The sequence below is a fragment of the Hyla sarda genome, chromosome 6 (assembly GCF_029499605.1).
Source record: "Hyla sarda isolate aHylSar1 chromosome 6, aHylSar1.hap1, whole genome shotgun sequence".
Lineage (NCBI taxonomy): Eukaryota > Metazoa > Chordata > Amphibia > Anura > Hylidae > Hyla > Hyla sarda.
The window spans coordinates 98,090,836-98,112,441 of record NC_079194.1 but is presented as its reverse complement, the minus strand read 5'-3'; the positions used below and the strand labels follow the sequence as shown (position 1 = coordinate 98,112,441).

The 21,606-nt window shown below is 38.6% G+C and overlaps 1 protein-coding gene across 11 annotated transcripts in view; it reads left to right on the top strand.

The window, feature by feature from the left end:
* CADPS (calcium dependent secretion activator) overlaps positions 1-21,606 on the top strand; it is a 560,269-nt gene that overhangs the window by 469,197 nt on the left and 69,466 nt on the right. The window contains exon 23 of one of the 11 annotated variants that reach the window (XM_056524514.1): positions 21,501-21,515. The exons of the other annotated variants lie outside the window; for them this stretch is intronic. Within the exon in view, the coding sequence (XP_056380489.1) occupies positions 21,501-21,515 (15 nt within the window). The remainder of the gene's footprint in view (positions 1-21,500; positions 21,516-21,606) is intronic. 11 annotated transcript variants of the gene reach the window in all.

The following is a 21,606-nucleotide window of genomic DNA, read 5'->3' as shown; positions in this document are numbered from 1 at the left end:
TCACGCCCACATATGGGGTATTTCCGTACTCAGGAGAAATTGCGTTACAAATTTTGGGGGTATTTTTTTCCTTTTAACACTTGTGAAAATAAAAAGTATGGGGCAACACCAGCAATGTTAGTGTAATTTTTTTTACACTAACAGGCAGGTGTAGCCCCCAACTTTTCCTTTTCATAAGGGGTAAAAGGAGAAAAAGCCCCCCAAAATTTGTAGTGCAATTCCTCCCGAGGAAATACCCCATATGTGGTCCTTAACTGTTTCCTTGAAAAACGACAGGGCTCTGAAGTGAGAGATTGCCATGCGCATTTGAGGTCTAAATTAGGGATTGCAAAGGGGTGGACATAGGGGTATTCTACGCCAGTGATTCCCCAACAGGGTGCCTCCAGCTGTTGCTAAATTCCCAGCATGCCTGGACAGTCAGTGGCTGTCCGGAAATGCTGGGAGTTGTTGTTTTCCAACAGCTGGAGGCTCTGTTTTGGAAACACTGCTGTGCAATACGTTTTTCATTTTTATTGGGGGTGACAGTGTAAGGGGGTGTATATGTAGTGTTTTACCCTTTATTATGTGTTAGTGTAGTGTAGTGTTTTTAGGGTACATTCGCACTGGCGGAGGTTTACAGTGAGCTTACCGCTAGGAGTATGCGCTGCAGCGAAAAATTTGCCGCAGCTCATACTTGAAGCAGGAAACTTACTGTAAACCTGCCCATGTGAATGTACCCTGTAAATTCACATGGGGGGGCAAACCTCCAGCTGTTTCAAAACTACAACTCCCAGCATGCACTGACAGACCGTGCATGCTGGGAGTTGTACTTTTGCAACAGCTGGAGGCACACTGGTTGGAAAACTTTCAGTTAGTTTCTGTCACTTAACTCAGTATTTTCCAACCAGTGTGCCTCCAGCTGTTGCAAAACTACAATTCCCAGCATGTACTGTTTGCCGAAGTGCATGATGGGAGATGTAGTTATGCAACAGCTGGAGGTACGCAACTCCCAGCGTGGCAAGACAGCTGTTTGCTGTTTGAGCATGCTGGGATTTGCAGTTTTGCAACATCTGGAGGGCTACAGTTTAGAAACCACTGCACAGTGATCTCCAAACTGTGACCCTCCAGCTGTTGCAAAACTGCAAATCCCAGCATGCCCAGAAAGCAAACTGCTATGTGGACACGCTGGGAGATGTAGTTTGGCAAGATCTAGAGGGCCACAGTTCACTGCACAGTTTACTGCTCCAGCTGTTGCAAAACTACAAATCCCAGCATGACAGCTGTCTGGGCATGCTGGGAGTTGTAGTTTTTCAAAATCTGGAGGGTTACAGTGTAGAGACCACTGTATAGTGGTCTCAGACTGTAGCCCTCTAGATGTTGCTAGGCAACTTACCGGCTTCCGTCGGATCCAGGTATCCAGCTACACGACATTGTCGCCCTTCGATCTCCTACATCAATCCTCGCCCGCAGCCTCGCCCGCAGGGTAAGTGGACTTCGGTGCCGGTCCTCTGTCGTTTCCCCATTCTGCTCGGCCTATTGTGTGTGGACAGAACGGGGAAAACGAAAGTTAACCCCTCCGCCCCCGATCTACTATTGGACGTCGCTTCTAGACGCTCAATAGCAGGGATAAGAGGGGTGACAACTGCAATCCCCCTTATATTCCGGGTCACCATAGACCTGTAAGTGTGAATTCACTTGCGATTTGCGCCGATCGCCGACATGGGGGGGTCTGATGACCCCCCTGGGCATTTGCGTGGGGTGCCTGCTGATCGATATCAGCAGTCACCCCGGTCCGGTCCCCACCCGGCGCACGGCGGGGACCGAAATTCCCATGGGCGTACAGGTACGCTCTTGGTCCTTAAGTACCAGGGAGCAAAGGCATACCTGTATGGCCTTGGTCCTTAACAGGTTAAGGGGTTGATACTAGCTCGCATTATATGGGCTAAGTTACAACAAAAAGTAAATGTGCCATTCTCCACCGTCGAATAGTTTTTCACTACTCCAATTTAACTACATGTAGTCAAAGACCCGCTTGTTGCAAAGCAATAGTGTTAACCAGACAGCGTATTATTCCTAGGTCAAGTTCATTTATGAAACTGAACTAAGGGTAGCTTTAGAAGGAAGCCCTCATGGGCCTGCACAGACCTTTATCTGGATCCATGATCTACCTTCATCCATGAACTTGATCGTCCACTGGGTTAAATTGCCTTGTAGCCAGTGTTTACGAGTTGTCTCAGCAAGATACATGGAAGATACACACTGCAAAAAAGTGTCACTCAAATTAACAGGGAATCAGGCTAACGAATGTGTTGTGTGAAGCTGTTCTGAGGTAATGTAGCATAAGTGCTATGGAAAGTGACAGTTGCTGTGGTATGGTATTTTTAAAGAAAAGCTGAGTTGATAGACACATGAAACACATGGAAATTATCAGTGCATAAGTTACTGTCTCCCACTGAACTATGTTATGAAGCAACTTTTAAAGTTGATGTTTTTTAAATTAGTCTCATGATCTGATTCATTCCAATTTGTTGTAAGTAAAGCCCTGTTGGGCAATGTGAACCATTTGTGATTTCCTTTATAAATTAACTAAATATTTTTATAAATAAATGTGTAAACTGTAGGTACCAAAGATCAATATTCTTCTAGAGTCCCAAGTCCCAACTAAAGAGTGCTGTCACGCCTGTTATTCATTATTTCTAATACTGTGACTGTTATTACCATCTCTTTAACCCTTCCATGACCAGACCCATTTTGACCTTACAGACCGAGTCGTTTTTAACTTTTTCGTTTTTGTATTTTTACCTCCCTGCCTTTGAAGAGCCATCACTCTTTTATTCTTCCAGCCACAGGGCCATATGAGGGCTTAGTTTTTGTGTGACCAATTATTTTTTGTTTTTCCTTTTATAGTTTTACAAAAAAAGTTAACAAAGCAAAAGGAACAGCATTATGCAAACATTAATGTTATAAACCTAAACATTACCCCCCACCCAGCCACCCACTGTCCAGAGATAGAAAAAAAAAACAAGAAACATTCTAAACAAAGATCAAAATTATTCCCATGTCTTCCATTCTCTGTCATGTTTATTTAACTCTTTACTAAATTCTTGAACCCTCAAACCTTTATAGATTTTTACCTTATTTACCAGATGAAACCCCGAATTCTGATGTACTTAGAAATATGTTGCCTTTGTGCGCTATATGTCTCTCACACAGGCCTCAGACATAAAGGTGTGCTGTGTGGATTTTTGGGGCATCCTATTAGTTTAGGATATTTTGTTGGCATCATATAAAATTACAGGGGCCTTGGGGTGCAAAAATATTTTTTGGGAGACAAGTTGACGCTTTCATTGGTACCATTCTGGGGTACATGTGACACTGATCGTTTTTTATTATATTTTTTATGAGTTGGTATACATAAAGAAATCTATTCTGCGGTTGTTTTTTTATAAATTTTTTTAGGCCGTTCGCCATGCGGTATAAATTACATGTTAACATTACACTGATGGTTGATACAAATACGGCAATACCAAATTTATATACTTTTTTTATAGTTTAATTTATTTATGGCATAAAAACTTTTTTTTTTTTTATCATGTTTGTAAGTCGCTGTATTCTGTGAGCTGGAACTTGTGTGAGGACTCTTTTTTTGCAGGGCATGTTGATGTATTTGGGGGGACTATTTTTGGAGGTGCATTATATACCCATATAATTGATTTATTTTTTATATATATATATATATATTGTTCACATTTTTTTAATTTTATTTTTCAAATTTTTTATTAAAAAAAGTCGCAATTTTTTTCACTTTTTTCCACACTTTTTTTTTAAATTTTTTTTACTATTATACACATAATTCAATGGAGTACACATCTGTGCAGCGCAGCCGAGCTCAATAAACTGTCACAGTGCCCGGCGGCGCTGTGACAGTTTATTTCCATCAGGTACATGTACCTGATGATGCGGGAAGTCATCCCTAATCATAACATACATGTACCTGATTTTGTGTAAAGTGGTTAATACCAACACTAGCATGATTGCTGATTGACGATCATTATCTGTGAGTGTTGCCTGCCAACACTCACTGTCTACAAAGCTAGCGCAGCTCCTGCACTCGCTTCATAGACCTCCTGCACGCCCGCAAAGTATATATAGAGTGCTGGTCTTTAAAACGTACCTGTCATAGTGCAAAAAAAAGAAAAAAAGCGATAAGTTACTCAGGACCCAATCCTGATCATGTGCATATAATTTTTATGTGTCTCGGACCTATATATCCATAGATATAAGCATTTATCTGCCGGTTAGTTACTTTTTCATTGTGCAGGCTGGAGGAGGCGTGTCAGTCTGTCTCCCTCACAGGAGCAAGCCTGTGCAGTCAGCCAATCAGTACTCTCTACTCTGTAACCCTTTCCTCTCTGGTTTTATGCTGTGTCATGTGTCAGAGAAAGATACTTGGAGCTTGCCTGCCGTAATCAGAAGACATTATGGCGAATTCATAACAGGATAAAATTTATAAATATAAGAATAGATCTTTATAAAATTAGTGCAAGGATTTCTTAGATAAAAGTACAGCATTTTTATAAATACATGTTCTATCTGTTTTATCTTCTCCTAGTAAAGCTGGATGCTAATCAGCATAGCTGTCACTATGTGTGTCATTCATCTTTCACAGACTCCTGAATGTCTAATCAACTTCTTTGTCATTCAGGAGTCCGAGAAAGCTTTGACTATTTCAGCATACTGGGAGTTGTAGTTCAGTAACAACTGAAGCTGCAATGTTTGTAAATAACTGTGTTAGAGCAGTGTTGCCTCCAGCTGTTTTAAAACTACAGCTCCCAGCATGTCCACACATCCTTTATCTGTAGTTTTGCATACACAATAGAAATCTCCTATACTGGATACCGGTATGCTTTACGGCCGGTATCCAGTATGCTGTAAAATTTAGACTAGTCTGTCTGGCTAAAAGACAGACGACCCCTAGTGGTGGCTATTTTGAGCTTGAATTTCAGGTGAAAATAAAAAAAAAATCTAACAGGTGTATATTGTGAAATGTCATATTATAATGAGTCCTGCAATATATGAAAAGTTTTTAACAATGACAGTGCCTCTTTAAAGCCCAGATGGTAGCTCCACAAAATTAATATATATATATATATATATATATATATATATATATATATATATATGCAGTGCTTGTCGTCATGTGGATAACATAAAACTAGTATTGATATTAAAATGGGTGATGTCATAAAAGATACATATCATAATCCCACTGTGTTAACTTTTGCATACAGTTTCATTATCATTGCTGTTGTCCTTATTGTTTTTTATGATCAGTGCATAACAAATGGATTATAGGGGCAAGTGATCAGCGTAACTACTACCTCCATACCAGGCACATGGGGTGTGAATGCAAGGCACCCCCTACTCCTAGTAACCTAGTATTTTGCAGGTATGCTCCTGCCTATCTAACAGTTTAGTGAAAGTACAGATAGTCAACCAAATAGTAAAATCTCTTTATCTCAGGGACAAAAAAAAAAAAAAAAAAGGAAAAGCACAGTTAGAATCAGGGGAACAGAGGTTATACAATGATGTAAAAAAAAAAAAAAAAGGTGCTCCTTGACAAGTAATTCCAAATAGGGTTGTATTCTGCTGCATTTCTGGAACCCATTAAATTAAAGATCCATTATTCTGTCTATCAATAATAGTCGGCCCACTAAAATAGTAGGGAAATAACTGATGTGCCTTATAATTTTCCCCAAACCATTCTTTCAGGAGACGAGGCTGAGACTAGTCTGACCTGGCTTAATTACAAGACCCCACACTTAAAGTGTCTGGGAAAATGTGGCTGTTCTTAATGGTGTACCCCTAAGGCTAAATTTCTACTTGTTTTTTTTTTTTTTTCTGGCAGTTTTCGGAATACTGCCACTGCAGTTTTTGAGCCAAAGCCAGAAGTGTATTCAAAAGGAACAGGACATATAAAGGAAGGACTTACATTTCTCCTCCCTTATGGATCCACTTCTGACTTTGGCTCAAAAACTGCAGTGGCAGTTTTCTAAAAACTGCCAAAAAAAAGAACAAAGTGGAAACTTAGCCTAAGAGCCAGGAGTCGATAACAGATATCCTTATTTTGAATCACATACAGGTTACCAACGCCAACAATAAAGTAGTGAAACAGTTAGCGGTCCCAGGGCTCTTTAGGAGACTGATGTTAAAAATAGCTTTTTTTCATGTGTTAGGGGAACTTTTATCTACAGATCAGACTAGAGAGTGTATCTTTAGAAGTTCTATTGGCCAGGTTGCTATAAATAAATTGAAAACTGCTGTAAAACGTTAACTACCTGCCAGTTAAATGCTCCAGTGTCTCACTTCAGGAGCCCTTTGGTGCCTCTCCCTGTCATTGAGGTGCCATTTAACAGGATATAATGAGGCCGTTAGGGTCTTCCCAAAGAAATCTTAATAGACCAAGGTACCCTATTTATGTCCAAGGTGGTTAAGAAACTGTGTAAAATAATAAAAATTAAACAATAAAGAACTTCTGCATACCAACCATAACCTGATAGGCTGGTGAAGAGGTTTAAAAAAAATCCATGAAATCCATGTTGAAAAAAGTTGTTGACAAAGATGGTAAACATTAGGGCTGTCTGTTACCGTATTTGTTGTTCTCAGTCTGGGAAGTACCCCATGCCTCTACAGGGTTGAATTGTTGTACGGTAGACACTCTTGTGGCTTGCTTGATTTGGCTATGAAGACTTGGAAGTAGGAGGTTGCCCCTTAAAAAAGGGTAATTGATCAAATGCAGGAAATAATTATCACACAAATGCAGGAAAGAATTATCAAAGTGTTGCCAATAGGCAAGGAACACCTGCAGAGATCCCCACCGGCCCAAAGAAATGTGTGCAATTTTTCCACTAGAATTAGGTAACCAGGTTCTAATCCTAGTGCCAACCATAGAAAAGCAAGTTTTAATCCTAGGTTCTAATCCTAGTGCCAACCATAGAAAGCAAGTTTTTGGCTAAGTGGCATGTGCGTTTTTGAGATTCTGGAAAAGGTTGGGAAAGTGAATTACAAAGTGCATCAGCCAGGGAAAAGTAAACCAGGGCAGTTATATCAGCAGTGGGACCCCCACGATCAGTCATATATCCCCTATCCAAGATAATAAGATGTCTAGGGGCGGCGTACCCCTTTAAGCCTCAAGCCGATAAAGTAGAGGGCTTTGATTCTTTAATAGGACATAGATCAGGTAAATATCATATTAATGTTAATGCCCTGTCCAGAGTCTACTGTTTAGCTGGGGTAGGTGCCAAGCCCCTCAGCTTTGTGTAGGGGAGAAGGGGGATATGTTAGCAAGTAGCAGGTAAATGGTGGATAGGAGGTATGTATCACTGAGGCTCCTTGCCTCAGTGACATTAGTCTGGAGTTTGTGTCCGGGTTTTGGGAGTGACTGAAGGTTCAGAAGATAAAGTCACACCCATTCTCCAGTTCTGGTGTGTGTGTGTTGGAGTCCTGAACCTGATCTCCCAGGTGTGTAAGCACTTTCAGAGAGCAGCAGAGAGGAGTTTCTCTCAAGCAGATCAGCTTGTTAATGGTATTTTGGATACAAATACATTGCACATGCCAAGTTGTGGATGAGAAACCCAGAAGTTTATGGATATGTAAAAAACCTGAAGTGAAGGACATTTCTGTTATAGTGCATGTTGCAAGTGGAACTTGTTGTTGTATGTGAATTGTCACAATAAACCCAAGACTATTAAACTGTGAGACCTGCCTGTTTGCGTCTGTTTGCTTACTGACAAAACTTTTTGAAGGGTCCCATTCTACAGTCTCTTAATACGTTTGTGGTTGTCAGGTGTTGAGTTAATCCACAGGTCTGAACACCCATGACATTGCATACCCTTCAGCAGATGTTGAAGTATTAGGTGGTATACTGAATAAAAATAATAACATCCATTGTTATGCTGCATTTACAATGACCATAAGTTATTTCTGCTGGATCTCTAAAGTGGAATTATGACCAGATCCAAATTTTTAATTGAACCCATATATTAAGACACTCACAGTAATGAAATGCTTCGGCATTTGTTATATTTGTACCTACTACAAACTCGAGAAAACATACTGACAATATAACTTTTATCAATGTAATTGAACTGATGAAAACAGATTGTTTAATATCACCCACAAGACTTAAAATTTGTTTTGCATTATATGGAATAGAATTTGCATCTCATTACATTTGAGCGCTGGAAAGTTTTTATGTTGAGGGAAAAAAAATCTCTTAGCACTGTTCTAAAGTATGATCCCATATGGGAAAGTGCAAAGTAAGTTTCTCTTTTGAGTCATTGTTATGTATTATGCTAGGAAATTGAATTACCTTTAGTATAATGATATAAAATTCTTTTAGGAATTACTCAATTTGCAAAAAGCAATGAGTTTGCTAATAGAGCCAAGAAGCTGCAGGCACTGTGAGTGGAATACCATTGTTGGCAGCCTGCATTCTGAGAAAGCGGTGATGTCTTTTCCATATAAAAATAAGGAGCGCAGAGACTATCATGATGTCTGCTAGTCAAGGGAATAAAATAATAGTACAGTACTGGGCAGGGTTCACGTATCGTATTACAAACAGGTGCATTTTTATGTGATAACGTGGTCTATGAAAGTCTATGGAAAATGTTGGAATTATGGCCTTTTGTTTAACAGTGTGTGCAGTGATGAGCACTTTCAAATACACTTGCATAGAGCACATTATTATTAGATAAAAAACTTAATCCCTTTTATACCTATTTTATGCTGGTATTTTTCATTTAGCTAGCAGTGTAGTTCCCTAGTGGCAGTGTCCTACCAGGCTATGTTCACACAGTGTACAAATATGACCTTAAATTGAGTAGAAATCATGTCCACAGTAACCAATCACAGCTCAACTTTCCTATCTTAACATGGTTTGATAAAGGGAAAGCTGAGCTTTGATTGGTTATTCTTTAGTTTTTATGTCGCACATAAATAAATCAGGACAATTGTATCAAAACAGGAAATTGGACTGCAAAACAGGAAAAAAAGGTTGTGATAATGTAAAATAACTGGCATCAACTTTATAACATTGCTAAACAGGGCCTAGGTTTAGTTACCACACTGGATATTTATTTTTATGGACGTGAGGTCACATTATTGAGCAGTTCCTATACCTGCTCAGAACCTTTTTGGGCAGTAAGTAAAGACTCTCCTAACAATCTGACTCTGAATGACCCTCTTGAGTACTGCACTTACACATCCTCCATGACAGTCTCCAGCTCCCAGAGTAGACCGCAGGGCTGCCATCAGAAATTTTGGAGCCCAACTCTTGCACAGCTCGTGCCCCGAGAGTCAGTCCCTGAGTTGACCGCGAGAGCCATCCCCCATTTCCACCCCAATTTTATTTTCTTATTATATATTTCTAATTAGATTGTAGCAGAGTAGGATGCAGTAAAACACTGTGCTGTAATATACCCTATTTTTGATGCTGTAAAAAAAAACATAACAATTTGCCAATGTCCCTACATTCTGACCACAGCTGTACACAAGAGCTCTGGCAGAGAGTATATCTGATCATAGATTAAAACTGACAGGATCTTTTCTAAGTGAACCACACGTGACGTCTTCTCTGATTGGAGTTGCTCAGTTTTTCTTTTATCACCATCTGGCCTGGGCCATCATGAAGGATTCTCCTGACCAAGACTTGTGATAATTGTGAATTATGGAAAGGTGAAAGTAGGTTCAATGTGAGACCAAGGAGAAGTTGAAAAGACCTTGGAGACAGTGAAGACCAAAGTAACCTTAACCCCTTCCCACATATGGATGTTTAGATACGTCCATTTTAACGGTGCCTTTCCCCAAATGGACGTATATCTATGTCCATTGACATTCACGGTGCCGTGGGTGTGTGGGCTTTGATTGGCAGATGGAGCCAGCGATCACATATTGTCGGGAACCTGCCGCGAATGTCAGAAGCCATGTCAGTAACTATGCCAACCAGAGACCTCCGTACGACCTCTGGTAATCTGGCTACGGATGCCAATTAGGCTCTGTCCAAGGCTATGGCTGTCAGTGTAACACTGACAGATGTCAGTGTAACACTGACATGGATAATACATTGCATTACAGATCTATACTGCAATGTATTATATGTGTCAAGTGAGACAGTAAAAAAGAAAATTAAATAAAGTAAAAAAATAAATACAGTAAATAATTAAAAAATAAACAATAAATAGAAATAACAAATAAACGTAAACAACTTCCCTTTCCCCCACCCAAACAATTATATACACATATTTGGTATCGCCGTGTCTGTAACAACCCACCCAATAAAACTATCACGTTTCTACCCGCACGATGAACGCCGTAAAAATAATTTAGTAAAAATCTTGCCAAATTTACAGCTTTAAATCAATGCCGCTTCCGTAAAACAAAAAAAAGTGATCAAAATATCAGATGTACTACAAAATGGTGCCACTAAAAATTTCAACTCCTCCTGGAATAAATATGTCATCATACAACATTTTTGGTATAAAAATATAACAAATATAGCTCTCAGAAAAACAAGATTTTTTTTATTTTTCATAATCAAAAATTGTTTTTATAGTATAACAGTAATAAACCATCAAATAAAGTACATAACTGAGATATCACTATAATCATGCCGACCTGCAGAATAAAATTACCATGCCATTGATACCGTATGTTGAACACTATAGAAAGATAATAATAATAATCTCACCAAAATTACTGCTTTTTGGTAATCTTGTCATACTAAAACTTTAATAAAAAGTGATCAAAATGTCAGACATACTCTACTCATACTATCAATCCAGCAAAAAATAAAAGTTACAGCTCTCAGAATATAGTGATGCTTAAAAATTTTTATTTTACAAAAAAAAAAAAAACACTTTTTGTGATGTAAATGTGCTAAACCATAAATCGTATCGAAAGGCAGACAAAAAATAACATGTAATTTATGCTGCATGAAGAATGACTGTAAAAAATGTAATAAAAAACAATGGCAGAACTGACTGCCATTTTTAGTCTTACCACCTCATAAAATATGGAATAACAAGCGATCAGAGTCACAAGTACCCCAAAATGGTACCAATGAAAACATCAAGTTGTTTTGCAAAAATATTTTGGAACCCAAAGGCCTCTGCATCTTGTTAAGATGTTTACAAAATATCCTAAATAAAAGGAAGACACAAAATCTACATGGTTCCCCGTCATGTATGAGGCCTGTGTGTGAGTCATGTAGCACACAAGGGCCACACATGGGATATTTCTATATCTCATAATTAGGGGAATAAAGATGAGTTGCATTTTTCTGTCAGCACCCACAGTGTTAGGCTGCTTTCACACTATACAATTCTCTGTTTTAAAGATCTGTTATAATGACCCGTAGATAAAATCGATGTATTTTTCACCCTATAGGACGCACCAGCATATAAGACGCACCCAATTTTAAAGGTGCAAAATCTAGAAAAAAAAGATTCTGAACCCAACAGAGATCTTCAACCTGCGGACCTCCAGATGTTGCAAAACTACAACTCCCAGCATGCCCGGACAGCCGTTGGTGATGTCCCAATCAGCTCGAACGCGAGCGAAGGGTCCGTTACCTGCCTCTGGCGCGTCCAATCGGCGATTGATTGCTCCTAGCCGGAAATCCAGGCTTGAGAAATCGACCGCCGATGACACTGATCATTGCCGTGTTAATGCATGGCAGTGATCTGTGTAGAAGATCAGTATGTCCAGTGTTATAGCCACTAGAGGGGGCTGTGACATTGCAAAAAAAAATAAAGTGTGAAAAAAAGTTAATAAAGATCAATTAACCCCTTCCCTAATACAAGTAAGAATCACCCCCCTTTTCCCATTAAAAAAAAACTGTGCAAATAAAAATAAACATGTGGTATATTGTTAAACTGCACGGTCAATGGCGTACAAAAAAATGCCAAAGTCCAAAATGGTGTATTTTTTGTCACTTTTTATATCATGAAAAATTTAAAAAGTCAGATCAATACAATTAATTAACCCCTTCCCTAATACAAGTAAGAATCACCCCCCTTTTCCCATTAAAAAAAAACTGTGCAAATAAAAATAAACATGTGGTATATTGTTAAACTGCACGGTCAATGGCGTACAAAAAAATGCCAAAGTCCAAAATGGTGTATTTTTTGTCACTTTTTATATCATGAAAAATTTAAAAAGTCAGATCAATACAAAAATTGTACCTCTAAAAACTTCAGATCACGATGCAAAAAATGAGCCCTCAGCCCCGTATGAATAAAAAAGTTATAGGGGTCAAAAGATGACAATTTTAAACGTATACATTTTCATGCATGTAGTTAGGATTTTTTCCAGAAGTACAACAAAATCAAACCTATATAAGTAGAGTATCATTTTAACTGTATGGACCTACAGAATAAAGATAAGGTGTCATTTTTACCGAAAAATGCACTGCCTAGAAATGTAAGCCCCCAAAAGTTACAAAATGGCATCTTTTCTTACATTTTGTAGCACAAGAAAAAAATTCCGCCATGGATTTTTTGGTTAAATGACTGATGTCATTACAAAGTAGAATTAGTAATTCAAAACAAAAGCCATAATATGGAATTTTAGGTGTAAAATTGAAAGGGTTATGATTTTTAAAAGGCAAGGAGGAAAAGATGAAAGTGCAAAAATGAAAAAACCCTGAGTCCTTAAGGGGTTAAGGTCCAGCCCAATTTTGGCCTTAAAGGGGTACTCTGGTGAAAAACATTTTTTTTTATTTTTTTTTATCATCTAGTGGAAGAAAGTTAAACAGATTTGTAATTACTTCTATTTAAAAATCTTAATCCTTTCAGTACTTAACTGCTGTGTACTATAGAGGAAGTTCTTTTCTGTTTGAAATTCTTTTTTGTCTGACCACAGTGCTCTCTGATGACACCTCTGTCCATGTCAGGAACTATCCAGAGCAGGATAGGTTTGCTATGGGAATTTGCTCCTGCTCTGGACAATTCCTCAAATGAACAGAGGCATCAGCAGAGAGCACTGTGGTCAGATAGAAAATAAATTCAAACAGAGAAGAACTTCCTTTGTAGTGTACAGCATCTGATAAATACTGGAAGTGATTTACAAATCTGGTTTACTTTCTGGCACCAGTTGATTAGCAAATTTGTTTTTTACACTGGAGTACCCCTTCAAGGCCAAAATTGGCCTGGTCCTTAAGGGGTTAAGCCTTTTCCAGTCTATGGAGTTCCATGGTTACTATTTACACTATTGTTGGGTGACAAGGCTGAGCTATAATGACAGCCATGTTTGTTGTCACCCTTTTTATATACAGACAGGTAGAACTATGCAACAGATGAACAGAAATCAACAGATTTTTTTCTTTAAACAATGTATATGAATTCATCCAATATATAAAGACTTTGAAAGACATTGAAATGTTTGTTACACCATTTGACATTTGCAATACACAGACTACTACCATAAACCTTGTGTTAAACATGTTGGCATTTAGTGACTAGAAATGTCTATTATATGCTAACAATAGTATCAATGTGTCAAATCACCAAAGGACATTCACTAAACAGTGATCCTCACAGCTCAGAATCCCCACAAAGCTTGTCGCTACCCAGACATTGGACACTACAGATACCATCTACACTAAAACCGCCAGGGGTGTTATGCCATTATGGAAACCTGGCACCAGGGCAGGAATTGTATCATTGGCAGCTGACAGCAGGCTGAGTACTGTATCTCTGTCTCCTCACTTATAGATCAAGATCATATTTTAAGATACACGACACTAACATCAACTGAACATTTGCTTATCTATCTGTATCTGTCATTCTATCTATATCTTAATGTAGTCATCTCTGTTTTATTAGATAATTTTTAAATACTATATAAAGCAGTATATATTTTTAATGCTATTTGTCCAATTAAGTAAAGTTTTTTTTCCTTGTATTTTATTGTATTTTCATTTTTACTTTGGAAAAATGTAGTCTTTTATCTAAAAAAGTTGGACCTCTTCTTTAAAATGTGACTCTCCCCTATTTCCCTTCTACCCTATATTACATTTTTTTTTAGTTTTGCATTAAACCAAAACAGTGAAATACTATTTTTTAAAATACTTCCTATTGATATATTCATCATAACATATTGTGCTATGGTTTTAACCCCTAAACATCGTAGACAAAAACATGTAGATCATTTGTTATTATTCCTGAAGTACCGTATATACTCGAGTATAAGCCGACCCGAGTATAAGCCGAGACCCCTAATTTCAACCCAAAATCCCAGGAAAAGTTATTGACTCGAGTATAAGCCTAGGGTGGGAAATACCTCATCCCCCCCTGTCATCATCCAGACCCGTCATTAACATCCTCATCATCCCCTTGTCATCATCCAACACATCCCCCCTTCATCATCCCCTTGTCATCATCCCACACATCCCCTTATCATCCCACACATCCCCCCTTCATCATCCCCTTGTCATCATCCCACACATCCCCTTATCATCCCACACATCCCCCCTTCATCATCCCCTTGTAATCATCCCACACCCCCCCCCCCTTCATCATCCCCACCCCCCTTCATCATCCCCACACCCCCCCCCCCCCTTCATCATCCTCTTCTCATCATTCGCCCTCAGTGGTCTTCAACCTGCGGACCTCCAGAGGTTTCAAAACTACAACTCCCAGCAAGCCCGGGCAGCCATCGGCTGTCCGGGCTTGCTGGGAGTTGTAGTTTTGAAACCTCCGGAGGTCCGCAGGTTGAAGACCACTGCGGCCTTCAACATGCGGACCTCCAGAGGTTTCAAAACTACAACTCCCAGCAAGCCCGGGCAGCCATCGGCTGTCCGGGCTTGCTGGGAGTTGTAGTTTTGAAACCTCCGGAGGTCCGCAGGTTGAAGACCACTGCGGCCTTCAACATCATCCAGCCCCCTCTCACCCCCTTTAGTTCTGAGTACTCACCTCCGCTCGGCGCTGGTCCGGTCCTGCAGGGCTGTCCGGTAAGGAGGTGGTCCGGTGAGGAGGTGGTCCGGGCTGCTATCTTCACCGGGGGCGCCTCTTCTCCGCGCTTCCGGCCCGGAATAGAGCCGTTGCCTTGACAACGACGCATCTGCGTCGTTGTCAAGGCAACGTGACTATTCTGAGGCCGGGCCCGAAGCGCTTAGAAGAGGCCTCCCCGGTGAAGATAGCAGCCCGGAACCACTATCCCACCGGACCACCTCCTCACCGGACAGTCCTGCAGGACCGGACCAGCGCCGAGCGGAGGTGAGTACTCAGAACTAAAGGGGGTGAGAGGGGGCTGGATGATGTTGAAGGCCGCAGTGGTCTTCAACCTGCGGACCTCCGGAGGTTTCAAAACTACAACTCCCAGCAAGCCCGGACAGCCGATGGCTGCCCTGGCTTGCTGGGAGTTGTAGTTTTGAAACCTCTGGAAGTCCGCAGGTTGAAGACCACTGCGGGTGGGGGAGTTCACTCGAGTATAAGCCGAGGGGGGTGTTTTCAGCACGAAAAATCGTGCTGAAAAACTCGGCTTATACTCGAGTATATACGGTATTCTGTTAATAAACAATAAAAAATAAGAGGTGTTAATAAAACAAGATATATATATATATATATATATATATATATATATATATATATATATGTTTTAAAAAAAAGTTACTTTTTATTTTAGGTTAAGTTTGTAATTATATATTGGGGATTCTTGTTAGTTTCACAACGATTAAAATTTTTATTGAAATTTTACGTAACGTACAGGTAGTTATATAGAGATTTTTCCAGACAATGATCAGGAGGCACATAATTGCATCAATAGGCAAAGATCAAGAAATTTCTCATTTCATAGAAGTAGCCAAGTTTTTCTGCCTTTGAAGCCACAGATAATGGATGTCTGTTGCGTTAGTTAGTTAGTTCTTTTTTTCACATAAATTCCCAGGGAAAGGATTTAATTGAAAATCATCTGCATGATATGCCTGTCAATACATTTCACGCTGTATTATTTTGCACAAGTCTAGTCATTATCATTTTGCTAAAACCCATAATTTATCAACTGTATGTTAACAAGCGAGTGCTTTGCTAAACCTGCTGCACTTGACATGGCAGCGAGATGTGGCTCAGTCCTAGGAAGCTGCCTGGAGCTTTAGAATTTACGATATGGTGTATTTTGCGGGTCTCCTCGTCGCCGATTTACACATCTCCACTCTCGGGAAATAGCTCCCCTTCTTAGTTCATATGGCTTCCAAACAGCCAGTTACAAACACACTGCAATACCACCTGTTGTTTATATCATTATAATTATTTCAGTTCTGAAATTCCTAATTATTGTGTTTTTCTTGAATATATTATTGGCATTTTTTACACCACAGTTAGCCATGACAGGTTGTTTGTAAAAGCTAAAATAAAAATAAACTTTTCATATGTACATATCACAGGAAGTGAGAATTATGCATTACTAGTTAATTAATGGACTATGTCGGTCACCTGTTTAGATGCCATACACATTTTTTTTCCATTGTGTTCAGTAAAAGTATCTGTGTCCTAGGAAAACATTCTCTTTTGTGAAAGAATACATTGTAAACTTATAAGGGGAGAGTTATCAAAACCTGTGCAGAGAAAAAGTTGCCCATAGCCACCAATCAGATCACTTCTTTCATGTTTAAAAGGGCCTGTGCAAAACGAAAGAAGCAATTTGATTGGCTGCTATGGGCAACTGGGCAAGTTTCCTCTGCTCAAGTTTTGATAAATCTCCCTCAAAATGTATAAAGGTTTTTGAGGTATAATTCATTTTTATAAACAGACTATACCAGACTGCTTTTACTGTTGATCCCACCTCATATAAGCAGAAATAAACAGTCATCAAAATGTAATATATAATCAAAAATGCTAGCAATGAAAACTATAAGACATCCTGCAAAAAAAATAACCTGTTATAAAGCTACAGTGATGAAATGTTACAAATGCTATGACTCTTGGAATATAAGAGCACAAGGAAAAAAAATAACTAAATATATGTATAGTCATGGCCGTAAATGTTGTCACCCCTGAAATGTTTCAAGAAAATGAAGTATTTCTCACAGAAAGGATTGCAGTAACACATGTTTTGCTATACACATGTTTATATCCTTTGTGTGTATTGGAAATAAACCAAAAAAGGGAGGGAAAAAAGCTAATTGGACATAATGTCACAACAAACTCCAAAAATGGGCTGGACAAATTTATTGGCACCCTTTCAAAATTGTAGATAAATAAGATAGCTTCAAGTATGTGATGCTCCTTTAAACTCACCTGGGGCAAGTAACAGGTGTGGACAATATAAAAATCCCACCTGAAAGCGGATAAAAAGGTGAGAAGTTCACGTAGTCTTTGCATTGTGTCTCTGTGTTGGCCACACTAAGTATGGACAACAGAAAGAGGAGAAGAGAACTGTCTGAGGACTTGAGAATCAAAATTGTGGAAAAATATCAACAATCTCAAGGTTACAAGTCCATCTCCAGAGATCTAGATTTGCCTTTGTCCACAGTGTGCAACATTATCAAGAAGTTTGCAACCCATGGCACTGTAGCTAATCACCCTGGGCATGGACGGAAGAGAAAAATGTATGAAAGGTGTCAATGCAGGATAGTCCAGATGGTGGATAAGCAGCCCCAAACAAGTTCCAAAGATATTCAAGCTGTCCTGCAGGCTCAGGGAGCCTCAGTGTCAGCGTGAATTACCCGTCGACATTTAAATTAAATGAAACGCTATCGCAGGAGACTACATTTTGCCAAAATGAATTTGAGTAAGCCAAAATCCTTCTGGGAAAACGTCTTGTGGACAGATGAGACCAAGATAGAGCTTTTTGGTAAAGCACATCATTCTACTATTTAACGAAAACCGAATGAGGCCTACAAAGAAAAGAACACAGTACCTACAGTGAAAAATAGGGGAGGTTCAATGATGTTTTGAGGTTGTTTTGCTGCCTCTGTCACTGGGTGCCTTGAATGTGTGCAAGGCATAATGAAATCTGAGGATTACCATCAGATTTTGGGTGACAATGTACAGTCCAGTGTCAAAAAGCTGGGTTCATGTCCAAGATCTTGGATCTTCCACCAGGACAATGACCCCAAACATACATCAAAAAGCACCCAGAAATGGATGGCAACAAAGCGCTAGAGAGTTCTGAAGTGGCCAGCAATGAGTCAAGATCTAAATCCCATTGAACACCTGTGGAGAGATCTTAAAATTGCTTTTGAGAAAAGGCACCCTTACAACAAGAGAGGCCTGGAGCAGTCTGCAAAGGAAGAGTGGTCCAACATTCTGGCTGAGAGGTGTAAGAAGCTTATTGATGGTTATAGGAAGCCACTGATTTCAATTATTTTTTCCAAAGGGGGTGCAACCAAATATTAAGTTAAGGGTGCCAATAATTTTGTCCAGCCCATTTTTGGAGTTTGGTGAGACATTATGTCCAATTAGCTTTTTTCCTCCCTTTTTTTGTTTAGTTCCAATACACACAAAGGGAATAAACATGTGTATAGCAAAACGTGTTACTGCAATCCTTTTCTGTGAGAAATTCTTCCTTTTCTTGAAAAATTTTCGGGGTGCCAACATTTACGGCCATGACTGTATATGTGTATATATATATATATATATATATATATATATATATATATATAAAGAGAGAGAGCATTCTCATTGTGCAAAAGTAGCAAAACATAATGAAAGCTGTGTAAATGAAGATTAAGCTATGCCTACATCTGAAAAATGCAGCAGCTCCTCTATGATATCCATAGGGATACTGGCAGATATGTAGGCCAATATTTACATGAGGCAAGCCTATTGACTTTGATAAAATGTAATAAATAATATGGGGTTAATGAAATGATATGCAGTACCAGACACAGCCACATGTATATTGATGTCACTCTTTCTGGTATTGAAATAAAAAAAAATCCAGTAGAAACTGATGGCTTATGCGATTGGTAACTGTACCTAGCTGTTTACATACATTATTACCCCTTTAGAGTGGAAGTCTACTCGGGATATTCTTGAATGTAAGGTAGTTTTGAAGAGGAGTTATTCTAAGAAAGAAATCCTCACTTTATGAACTTTAGTACTGATGTGTCCTCTATTACATCCCATCTTTTAGAAAATATCCCGGCATTCAGCAAAACGCAAGACAGGCTACAATCTACATCTTAACCAATGGGTGACTTTGTATAGCATAAGCATCTCAAATAGCACATTGTAACTCACATTGCTTTTTCAAAACTGGTCATCTCGCACCACTCGGCTCAAGATTTGTCAGGCAAGAAGAAAAGTAATGAAGCACACATCTGTAATGAGTACAAGGCTATGGCCCTGATTTACTAAAAGTAGAGTGTAGTTTTCTTTGTGGGTTTTAATTCTCTACAATTTTTTTCCACACTATTTACTAAGGTTTCCCTACATTTTGCACTTTTCCCTACATTTAGCTTTTTTAACACATGTTCTGATCTGAAGGGTTTTCCTCAGCTAAAATCCACCACATTTTCTGTGGAAACCTGAGTAAATATGTAGTTTTTTTGTTAAAAAGTCGGGGACACGCCCCTATTCTGTGACCAAGCCCCATTTTCCTGATGGGTTTTCTGAATAAAATGGAGAGTTGGTTGGGTTTTTTTCATTTCTGATGCAATGAGACAGAATTCTGGCCTACGACCCCACATAACATGTTGGGTTTACATTAGTAAATCAGGGCCTATGAGTATAAGATTGTCCAACGAATAATTGTACAGCATTTGCGGAACTGTAATGGTGGTCATAAAGTGTAGATTTTTTTTTTTTTTTTTAACTTAGGTCCCTTCAAAACTACATAACATTTAAGTATATGCCCATTAGGGCTTAACTTTAAAGTGAGAATAATATAAATGAAGTACCAGACACAGTTACTAATCACAAAAGCCCAATGGTTTCTATTTAATTTCTTCATTTTAACACAATATACATATGCCTATGTCTACTATTGCACATCAGAACTTGAGGGCTTTCTAAGGCAACTTTACTGTCAATATAGGGTATGACTGCCATTAAAAGTATGAATATATATATATATATATATATATATATATATATATATATGAATGAATAGATAGATAGATAGATAGATATAGCATTGTGCTATTTATTTGTACCCATCTTGGGTTACAACTTGCATTATGTTCTCAACCCCAATACTACAGGACCCCCATAATAACTAGAACAGAGGTCAATTGTTTCCCAAATGAATGGAGTTAAAGTGCACATGCACCTCTGTTCTCATAATCATGAGGTTTCCAGCTGTCAGACCCCCACAAATAAACTTTTTAGGTCCTGATCTATAGATAGGGAAAATATTTTAATATATTATAACCTCTTTAACTTCAAACTTTGTCTTCAGTGTCCTGCATTCCAATGTTGTAACAAGGGCGCTAGTTTTGTATCCATGCTGATATAACATCATAGGGTCATGTTAACTCATTTAAGTTACTATGGATAAAATGTCATTGTGACTAGCATTGATTTGATGAAGTAATGAGGCAAGCTCATGATGTCACATCACCATAGACACAACATCACGTTCTAGCCTAGTGAAGCCAAAGAAGAATTTTCACTATACATAGATGAAAAAAAAAAAATTTAACTGTCACTAAATCAGTTACTTACCTAAGTATAGTAAAAGCTAGAGCCGTCAAGTAACAGATCTGTACAATAAAAACCTATAATAAAACCACATACCTTAAAGGGGTTATCCAGGAAAAACTTTTTTTTATATATATCAACTGGCTCCAGAAAGTGAAACAGATTTGTAAATTACTTCTATTAAAAAATCTTAAGCTGCTGAAGTTGAGTTGTTCTTTTCTGTCTTAGTGTTCTCTGATGACACGTGTCTTGGGAACTGCCCAGTTTAGAAGCAAATCCCCATAGCAAACCTCTTCTACTCTGTGCAGTTCCCGAGACAAGCAGAGATGTCAGCAAAGAGCACTGTTGCCAGACAGAAAACAACAACTCAACTTCAGCAGCTGATAATTATTGAAAGGATTAAGATTTTTTTTAATAGAAGTAATACAATTACAAATCTGTTTAACTTTCTGGAGCCAGTTTATATATAAAAAAAAGTTTTCCCCTGGAATACCCCTTTAAGTGTCACTCTATAAGTGTCACATGTCAGTTTAATTTGGTATTTTCCAGCTATAATATGTGCTCACACTGTATGTATTTAGAATCCATGTGATGTGTATCATACAGATTGGTGTGACTTAGCTCTCTTTGTCATTTGTCAAAAAGTATGGGGGTTATGGCCTCTACATAGAGTAGAGTATATATATTTTTATTTATTTATTTATTTTTTTATTATGCCTCCATCATATGTTCCTTTTATTGTTCATACCACATTTCATTTGCATGTTCTTTTTATTCATTCTGCTTAATTTTCATGCTCCATTTTGTTTTACCTCCATTGATTTTTGTTTTATGTCTCCCGCACCTTCCTCATTATTTCTTTTCCCATCCGTTTGAAAGTTTGCTAAACAGTGGGTAAGTGTGTCTAACATTTTCAACCGTAATGTCACCCCTCACTCCCCAATGTATAATTAGCATTTATTCCAGTTTTTTTTTCCTCCCTTCT